The 9,802-nt window shown below is 40.7% G+C and overlaps 1 protein-coding gene across 1 annotated transcript; it reads left to right on the top strand.

Moving 5' to 3' along the window:
- Window positions 1-4,413: 4,413 nt before the first annotated feature.
- Window positions 4,414-9,575, top strand: LOC109185256. Its single transcript, XM_019335237.1, has 6 exons — window positions 4,414-4,930; window positions 5,444-5,474; window positions 7,243-7,402; window positions 7,747-8,220; window positions 8,421-8,989; window positions 9,494-9,575. Exons 1-6 carry the CDS (start codon window positions 4,414-4,416, stop codon window positions 9,573-9,575), a joined length of 1,833 nt encoding a protein of 610 aa, XP_019190782.1.
- The last annotated feature ends 227 nt before the right edge of the window (window positions 9,576-9,802 follow it).

The raw sequence follows: 9,802 nt of genomic DNA, 5'->3' as shown, positions 1-9,802 counted from the left end.
TTTAGGGGTTTCACATTTTACATCTCTTCCCCACACTCCTGAACATAATGGCCCTGCTGAACGACGGCATAGGCACATTGTGGAGAGTGGTATGGCGTTGTTACATTATGCGTCCATGCTATCTTCCTACTGGTCTTACGCCTTTCAAACAACGGTTTACTTAATCAATAGAATGCCCACGACAATTCTTCATCACTGCTCGCCTTATCAAAAGCTGTTTCATAAACATCCTAATTACCAAAAGATTCAACCTTTCGGGTGCTTATGTTTTCCGTGGTTAAGGCCTTATTTTCCTGCCAAGTTAAAGCCAAAATCCTTGCCCTGTGTCTTCTTAGGATACTCTTTAACGCAATCTGCCTATAAGTGTTTAGAGCCATCCAGTGGTCGTGTATATATTTCGCGTCATGTGTCATTTGTTCGTAATGAGTTTCCTTTTAAAACTCTTACTCCTAATAGTATTTCACCTGCATCTCCTATACTGCCGCCACCTCCTATATATTACAGTTTCGACCCATCTCTGCCTTCTGCTATTCCGTGTCCAGTAAATCACTCTACACCAAATTCCCTATCTGGATCTACGTGTGGTGTGCCCTATTCTACAGGTTTACAGGTGGTTGCTCCACAACTGCCGGCTGCTGCATCGTCACCCTCTGGAATTCTGGCGCCTGCAGCGAAGACTTCTGCAATTCCGGGCACTGCAGCGTCGACTTCAGGGGTGCCGGATGTTGTTGTGCTGGTCTCGGATGTTCCGGGCGCTGTCTCCCGTCCTGCATCTGTCGCGCCGGGTACAAGTGGTCAAGAATCGGCTACTGTAATGCCGGTTATGGATGTGCCGGGTTTGTCGGCTACTGTTTCCCTTTTATTGTCTCCTGTACTCTATTTATTAGTTGGTTTTCCCAGTGAATAAACCACATATATTCAAGTTCTCACAGATAGGACTTGGTCTATGTGTCACACGTAAAACAAATTCTAATTTTTTTGTCAAATAAATTAGTCAACTTATAATAGGGTTTTAACGTGTATCAATTTTTATAATTACAATATCTCCTTGGTAATTTATTTGACAAAAACTAAGGCATATATACTTTGAGCAAAGAGCAATAGATTAATTCAAATAATTTCATAAAAATAGCGCTTAGTATATGTGCTTGACCAGAAATCCTATGATATTAGAATTTATCAACAATTACCAACACACTTTGGACCAAGCTCCATCCATAAGGCTTCATACTCACCAAGTAATAAACTGCAATCCACCCAATACTCAAGCTGCATAGACGGAGACTCTAATAGAATTCCAATATTTGAAGTACGATCAATAATAATAAGAAACTCAGAAAAATCAATAATCAATAATAGTGAGATAGATAAGCTAAACGAAAGCTAATCATCCAAGATAATAAACGGAATAGATACTAATAATAAACAATAGAGATTACCCAATATTGTCAAGTCACCATACCGAAACTGCAACCAAACAACCAACCAAAAACCATAATGCAGTTAACCAATTCATAATCCAACCAACAATTCATAAACCAACAAAAAATTCCTAATCCAACCAAAAACTACTCACCCTTACTTATTCCCCCTTATTTCAACCAAACTCCCCCTTAGTTATGCTCCCCCTTTTTTTGCCAAATAATTGACAAAAGTAGTGAACATCATTGCGTGCCAGGTTCTGTTTTGATAATTTGTGGTTGCGAGAAGACTCATGTAGAGAAATTGTTGCGCAGAGTTGGGACAGAACGGTGGGCCTGGATACGTTAGCAAGGGTGGAGGCATGTGCACTTGATTTGAAGAGGTGGGGGCGGAATTATAATAGAGATTTCCAACGTAAGATTGAGTTCAATAAGCAACGTTTAGAATGGTTGAGGGGGCGTCGTGATGAGTCTGGGTTGAGAGAATATGAGGCGGTGGAGAGAGAGTTGTTTTTTTTGTTGGAGCAACAACATTATTTCTGGAAACAACGTGCTAAGGAGTTTTGGTATCAAGGTGGGGATGTCAATAGCAAGTTTTTTCACAACTCTGTGAAAGCAAGACGCCAACGCAATACTATTAGACGTCTCCAGGATGAGAATGGGAATTGGGTGGAGGATTCACAGGGGTTGGATAATGTCATGTTGAATTATTATACTGGACTGTTTACCCCGGATTGTGGAGAGATGCAGGAGGTGATTGATGCAATTCCTGCGAAGGTGACTGAGGTTGATAATGCTATGCTACTGCGCCCGTTGAGTATGGAGGAGGTTCGTGTTGCGGTGTTTCAGATGCACCCGGATAAGTCCCCGGGTCCTGATGGCTTTGGACCGGGATTTTTCCAGTATTTCTAGGACATTGTAGGGGGGGGGGGTGGTAACGGCTTTCTGTAGAAGTTTCTTGGAAACGGCCAAGCTCCCACGTGGGGCTAATGATACCCTTGTTGTTCTGATCCCGAAGAAGGATTTACGCCCGATTACTTTGTGTAACGTCATCTATAAGGTGGCGGCAAAGGTATGCGCAAATCGACTAAAGCCCATGTTGAATAAGTTAATTTCATGTGCTCAAAGTGCCTTTGTCCCGGGGCGTTTAATAACTGACAATATCATGCTTGCCTATGAGGTTCACCACTTTTTGAAACGCAAGTCCCAGGGACGCGAGGGGGTCGTTGCGTTGAAGCTTGACATGTCGAAGGCCCATGATCGGGTGGAGTGGGAGTTTCTACGGGCAGTGTTGCTTAAGATGGGGTTTGGTGGTGGTTGGGTGGATATTTTGCTAGAATCTGTAACCTCAGTACGGTATCATATTTTGCACGATCAGCGGCATTTGGGGCCAGTTATACCAGGAAGAGGCCTCCGCCAGGGGGACCCGCTATCCCCGTATTTATTCTTTTTTGTGGCTGAGGGGTTGAGTGCTATGATTGAGAAAAGCATGTCTGCAGGCCGTTTGCATGGGGTTCAAGTTGCCAGAGGGGCACCATCCATCTCTCATCTCCTTTTTGCAGATGACTCCTTCCTCTTTTTACGGGCTAATGAGGACGAAAGCATTCAAATGAGGTATATTCTTGATACCTATGCCAGGGCTTCTGGACAGTATATAAATTATGATAAATCTGCTGCATGTTTTAGTGCTAATGTCCCACAGAATAGAAGAAATGAGGTTGTTGATATACTGGGAGTGGAGGAGGGTGATACGAGTGGGAAATACTTGGGTTTGCCATCCCTAGTGGGGAGGAGGAAGAAGTCTATACTGGGTTTCCTGAAGGACCGAATACTCACCAGGGTCCGTTCTTGGAATGCCAAGTTTTTGTCTAGAGCTGGGAGAGAGGTGCTTTTGAAGAATGTTTTGCAGGCAATGCCAGCTTATGCTATGATGGTGTTTTTGCTCCCCTTAGGCCTGTGTCGGGAAGTGGAGGTAATTCTGAATCAATACTGGTGGACTGGTAGTGTGGGTAGTGAACGTGGGATCAGATGGCGATCATGGGAGGGCTTGTCAAAGCCGAAAGCATGTGGTGAAATGGGCTTCCGCCGTCTACATGAGATGAATAAAGCATTACTAGGGAAGCAGGCGTGGAGGTTATTAGTTTCCAATCCCACAAGTCTAGTGGCCCGTGTGTTTAAAGCAAGGTATTATCCTGATTGTGACTATTTTGATGCCAGGGAGCGCAGTAACCCATCCTATATTTGGCGGGGTATGCTGGAGGTTAAAGGCTGTTTGAAGGAGGGCTGTAGAAGGGTCATTGGCGATGGCAAAGGGACTATAATTGGTAGGGATCATTGGCTTCCTGAGGATGGGAATCCGTTTGTGGAAACGGAGTTGCATCACACAGTTTATGAGGCACCGGTGGCTTCTCTGATGGATCAGCATGGTAAGGGTTGGGATGTGGATTGTGTGAAGGATATTTTCAATACCCGCGATGCTAATTTAATTTTGAATATTCCTGTCAGTAACCGGAGACCTCATGATCAGTGGTTTTGGCATTGGGAGCAGAAGGGTGTGTACTCGGTCAAATCATGTTACAGGCAACTTACGAGAGTGGATGCGAGTCACCGCCCATGGGCAAGTATTTGGAACTTGCAGGTCCCTCCTAAGGTGAAGAGCTTTTGTTGGCAGTTAGCGTCCCTCTATCTTCCCACACGTGATATTTTGTTATCTAAGAATGTTGCTTGCCTGGTGGATTGTCATATGTGCAGGCAGGTACAGGAATCGGCCATGCATCTTTTTGTTCAGTGCGGGAAGGCGGTTCGCCTTTGGAACTTATTGGGGATGCCACATGTGTGCAGCTATGATGGTAATCATCTTGGTGACTAGTTCTTTTGGGCTCTGGGCACTTTAGATTTGATTGCTAAGCCTAGGTTTGTGATGGCATGTTGGGGTGTGTGGTGCGCTAGAAACGAGAGTGTATGGAGGGGTGCTGTTTTTGACTTATCTACTATGGTGCGTAGGTCTTTGGCTTTTCTGGATTGTTGGAGAGATGCTAATGAAAAGCTGCAGGTTGGTGTTGGCCACAAACACACACATGTCGTGACCTCTTGGGCAAAACCTGTGCTTGGGAGGCTCAAACTCAATACTAATGCTGCGTTAAGGGAGGTGGATAATGCAATGGGGTTTGGATGGGTCTTGCGGGATGATGGTGGTAATTTCCTTGCTGCTAAGAATGTCATAGTACCCGGGTTGTATACTGTTAGGGAGGCAGAGGTGCTTTCTATACGAGAGGCGTTGAGTTGGCTGAAGGGCACTGGTTTGGGTGCGGTAGATGTGGAAACTGATTGTAAGATTGTTTTTGATGCTTTAACTTCGGATTCTTTTATTTCTGTTTTTGGCTATTTAGTTGATGATGTAAAGAGCTTGGCATTTGAGATTGAGGATGTGCAGTTCTGTCATGTTAAGCGATCTGCGAATTGTGCTGCCCACGCTGTTGCTAGGGAGGCCTTTTCTGCGTCAGGTTGCAGTGAGTGGTTGGATGAGCCACCTGCTTTTCTTGTTGACATTCTTGCTTCCGATTTAATGAATTAAACTTTCTCTTTCAAAAAAAATCATTGTGGAGAGGACTAGCGAGCTGACGGAGTGCCCGATTGGACTGAACATCAATTTATTTCTCCCCCAGATTTCCATGAAACAGCAAGAAATTTGTCCAACATTCATCCATAATGAAACTAGTAAATCATCAGCATAATTAATAACCCCAACCAATTCATTAATAATCCAACAGACATCCAACATAAAGATAATAATAAATCCAACATCCAAATAAGAAATCAATAATGAGATTACCAACCAACCCAACGATGCTCCCCCTAAAAAAAATATTCTCCCTTTTTGACAGAAATTTTCAAATAGTTTGTGATCATATAATATCCTGGAGTATAAGTGGTTCAGTAGAACCGTTAGTTTGAAGATGTAACAATTCCATAATAATTCCCTTTTGCATTTCTGAAAGCTTTTGACATATGAACCTGCACAGGTGAAAATAGAAAAGAGAAACCCAGAATAAGGTACATGCAATTTGAAAACAACTTAGCAAATAACAAAGAAGCACAAAAATTCAAGAAATTTTCAATTTGGGTCAAACAAAGCAGGAAGATGGTTCAGGCACAGAATCATAACAGATAACACAGAAAGCACACACACAAACACAAACACGGTCATGACCGGACCAAATAAATAACACAAGGAAAAAGACAGATAACAAATAACAATCTCTAATTCAAACATAAAATATTAGAGTAGATAAACAAGTAGGTACATTCACAATATTCAATCAATTCATAGATGGGACATTTAATGAACACACAGAAAACAACCAGAAACAAAACACAAAGAATAATCCAGGCAAATCAAACTATATAGCAAGTATGAACACATAGAGACAAAAAGAAAAAATTGAACTTACAGGTAAAGAGAAAATTTCTGAAAGATTAAATGTACCTGATGATATAAGAAATTCGGAGATACATGTACATAAAGGAACTGGAATGGATAATTCATGTTAAACCACAAATACATGCACATAATATTAGAAAAAAATTATCTTATGCACTTGAAAAGAGCAAATAATGAAAGCATAAATGACAAATGTGAACTACGAAAAGAAATTCCTAGGCACAGGTATTGGTGTAATACCAATTAAAAGAGAAGAGTTAGAGGGTACCAACTACCAACATCCCTGAATATTTTGAATCTTTCGAAGCACCGAAAAATTTGTTCCTCGTTAACAGGGGCGGAGCCACCTGACAGTAAGAGGGGGCCTTGGCCACCCCCCCCCCTCTCCCCCCCCCCAAGAGAAAAAAAAAGAGTAAAAGACATTTTTGGTCCTAGACTTATAGTAGCTTGGACAATTTTAGTCCTTTATAAAAAAATTTGCCATTTTATGGACAGAGTTATTGTGGCGAGGACATTTTTGGTCCTCCGTCTATATTTTTGTTAGATAACCGTATGAGAGAATGGTAATTACGTCAATTTAGGCTATCTCCTTCTATCTATTATATCTATGTGTGTTTTGTTTTCTTCTCGGTCATAATTCGAAGGAGTCGGAGAGTCCAAGTTGCAGTAAAGGCATGGTTGTGGGCAGAGCATTTCGTAGTGTAAAACTACAAATAAATGAGGGTCAGAGTAAAGGCATGGTTGTGGGACCAAAATCGTCCATCTCACAATAAAGAGATAGCCTAAATTGACGTAATTGCCCCTCTCTCATACGGTTATCTAACAGAAATATAGACGAAGGACCAAAAATGTCCTCGCCATAATAACTCTGTCCATAAAATGGCAATTTTTTTTTATAAAGGACTAAAATTGTCCAAGCCACTATAAGTCTAGGACCAAAAATGTCTTTTACTCGAAAAAAAATTTATGTTAGTATAAGGCAGCACAGCTGCATATTATGGACAGTAGCGGCTTGTCCCCCCCCCCCCCCCCCCCCCTTTTTATTTTTTTTTGTTAGTTAGTACTTAGAACTAAGTATTATAATAGCTATAAGCAAAAAAGATAAGCAAGTGTCATTGTCATGTGGCCCACCAAACATTTTCCCACCTAAAAGAATTCTTCTTGAGTAAGCAAACCATCCAAATTCTCAAATCATCCCAATTCTAAATTTACAAATAAAAACTTCAACCACAGTACACAGACGCGGCACGGCGCGGCAGATTCTTCAAACAACAAATTCTCTTCAATTTTTTACTTGCAAGTATATGGGTAATTTTCTATTTCCTTTTTATTCTTTAAATTTTTGAATTTGTTTTATGAATTAATCTTTATTGAAAATAGATTCATCATCCTCACAAGTTACAACAACCGCGATAAACTCGGGATAAATGGCAAAATAGTTAAATCCTCTCTTTCGTTTCTTCAGTTGACGACTCACGACGGCAACCACGGTGCACTCGGGCTACCGGTTACGAGTGTCGACATTCTCCACTTCTCTTTGGTTAGTATATGTTTATACTTTTAAAAGTTTAATAGGATTTCAAGGATGTTCTTTTAGAGGTCATGATGAGTCAATAACATCAATGAACCGTGAAAACGTTTTAGAGCTATTGAGTTTCATTGCCTCTTTCAATGATGAAGTAACAAAAGTTCTTGATAAGGCCTCACGAAATGCATCATATACATCACCAACAATACAAAAGCAAATTTTGCAAGTGTTGGCAACTATTGCATCAACATTGAAAGAATCTATCTTTTGGAGTTATTCATGTTAAGGACACTATTGCATCAACATTGAAAGAATCTATCTTTTCTATCTTATCTCGTCATAATCTTAATGTTCAGAATATTCGGGGACAGGGTTATGATGGTGCAAGTAACATGCATGGAAAATGGAATGGATTGAAAGCTTTAATCTTGGATGAATGTCCTTATGCTTATTATGTTCATTGTTTTGCACATCGATTGCAATTGGCATTAGTAGCTTCATCAAAGGAAGTCATCCTTGTCCATCAAATTTTCACCAAGTTGAACTCTATTATTAATGTTGTTGGGGCATCATGTAAGCGCAATGACCAGTTGAAAGTTGCTCATGCCTCAAATATTGCTCATTTGCTTAGTATTGATGAGCTAGAAAGTGGGAGAGGTCTTAATCAAATTGGTTCTTTACAAAGGCCGGGTGATACTCGTTGGAGTTCTCATTTGAAGTCTATTTCAAGTTTGATGAGAATGTATAGTGCAACATGTGAAGTTTTACTTAATATTGTTGAAGATGGAACTACACATGCTCACCGTGGAGATGCCGATGCAGCTTATGAGGTACTCACTTCTTTTGAGTTTGTATTCATTATGCATCTCATGAGAAAAAATTTGGAGATTTCAAATATGCTTTGCCAAGCTTTACAACTTCAATCTCAAGAAATAGTGAATGCAATGCATCTTGTGTCATCTACTAAATTGCTTATTCAAAATTTAAGAGATAGTGGATGGGATGAATATAATTAGTTGCAAGTGTGAAGTCTTTTTGTGAAACTGTCAACATAATTTTGCCAGATTTTGATGCTCAATATATTGCAAGAAGGGGAAGGGCTAGGCATCAACAAGATGAATTAACAATTGGGCATCATTACAAATTTGATATTTTTAATGCCGTGATTGATTCTCAATTGCAAGAGTTGAGAAATAGGTTTGATGATAAAGCAATGGAGTTAATTATTCTGAGTTCATCGTTAGATCCAAAAGAGATGCGTATATCATTCAGAATTGATGACATTTGCAAGTTGGTGGAGAAGTTTTACCCTCAAGACTTTGAAGATTATGAGATTTTACAACTGAGAACGCAACTTGAACATTTTGAACATGTGCAACAACTTCCTGATTTCATAACACTAGAAAGTATTTCTGATCTATGCCAATGGTTGGTGAAAACTAGAAAATCGAACATCTATCCACTTGTGTTCAGAGTAGTAACTCTCATTCTCACACTTCCAGTATCTACAGCTACTACAGAACGATCTTTTTCTGCCATGAATATAGTAAAGACTACACTCCGTAACAAGATGGAAGATGACTTTCTTAATGATTGTTTGTTAGTATATATTGAAAAACAAATTGCAAAACAATTTAGTATAGATTCAATTATAGATGATTTTCGTGACATGCAAGAGAGACGTTCTAAATTTTAGTAGATTTGTAATATAATGATGTATTTTGGAATATGTGAAATGAATATTAATGTATTTTATTATTATCTCTCAAATTGTGATCGGCCCCCGCACCAACAAATCATGGCTCCGCCCCTGCTCGTTAATGTGTTCTTCCTCCTCTATATCAATCAGATTCAACAAACTTCACCACTTATCTTTCAACGTCACCTTGTTGGTCTTACTCCAAGGTTTGTCTATTCCTTGTCTCGTACATGAAGCAATTCACACCAAGAAAAATTTGTGGCTGCAATAATTTTGATGATGAAGTTTCTATTCTGGTCGATAAATATCTTTCTGCGAAGCAGACACGGTAGAGACGGCTTCAGGCAGTGACAATCGTAGATATGTGCTGACGTGCTGAATGGCATGCATGGAAATTGCTGTAGCGGTGATAACTCCAGGCGGTTGCAGCAGGAGACGATTGAGCAGCAGATTGAAGCGAAACAACAAGAGCAGGCAGAGGCTTAGCTTGGAGCAGTTCGTCTCCATAGCAGTCAGTGGCGGTGCGATGGCGCTGGCGGTGTTCGGCTGGCCTGGGCGGTGACGAGAGCATGCTGTTCTTCGGTCGAAAAGTACATCGTAGGCAACTGGATTGCGGGCAAAAGCTACGGTGGTGACGGACGGTGACTGCAGGCTTTGGCGTCGAGGCGTGGCTGGATAATTTGATGGCAGTAGCAATAGTCGACGTGACAGCA

Source organism: Ipomoea nil, unplaced genomic scaffold, assembly GCF_001879475.1.
Source record: "Ipomoea nil cultivar Tokyo-kokei standard unplaced genomic scaffold, Asagao_1.1 scaffold1317, whole genome shotgun sequence".
Classification (NCBI taxonomy): domain Eukaryota; kingdom Viridiplantae; phylum Streptophyta; class Magnoliopsida; order Solanales; family Convolvulaceae; genus Ipomoea; species Ipomoea nil.
The sequence above is the reverse complement of the archived record's forward strand: the minus strand, read 5'-3'. Positions and strand labels throughout refer to the sequence as shown.

Excerpts from the sequence above, each read along its gene's own strand:
- LOC109185256 (XM_019335237.1), top strand. The coding sequence starts at position 4,414 with ATGGTGCGTAGGTCTTTGGCTTTTCTGGATTGTTGGAGAGATGCTAAT. Across the intron at positions 4,931-5,443 it reads CTTTTCTGCGTCAGGTTGCA|GTGAAAATAGAAAAGAGAAA; the intron begins GTGAGTGGTTGG and ends GAACCTGCACAG. Across the intron at positions 8,221-8,420 it reads ATGCCGATGCAGCTTATGAG|TCTTTTTGTGAAACTGTCAA; the intron begins GTACTCACTTCT and ends GCAAGTGTGAAG.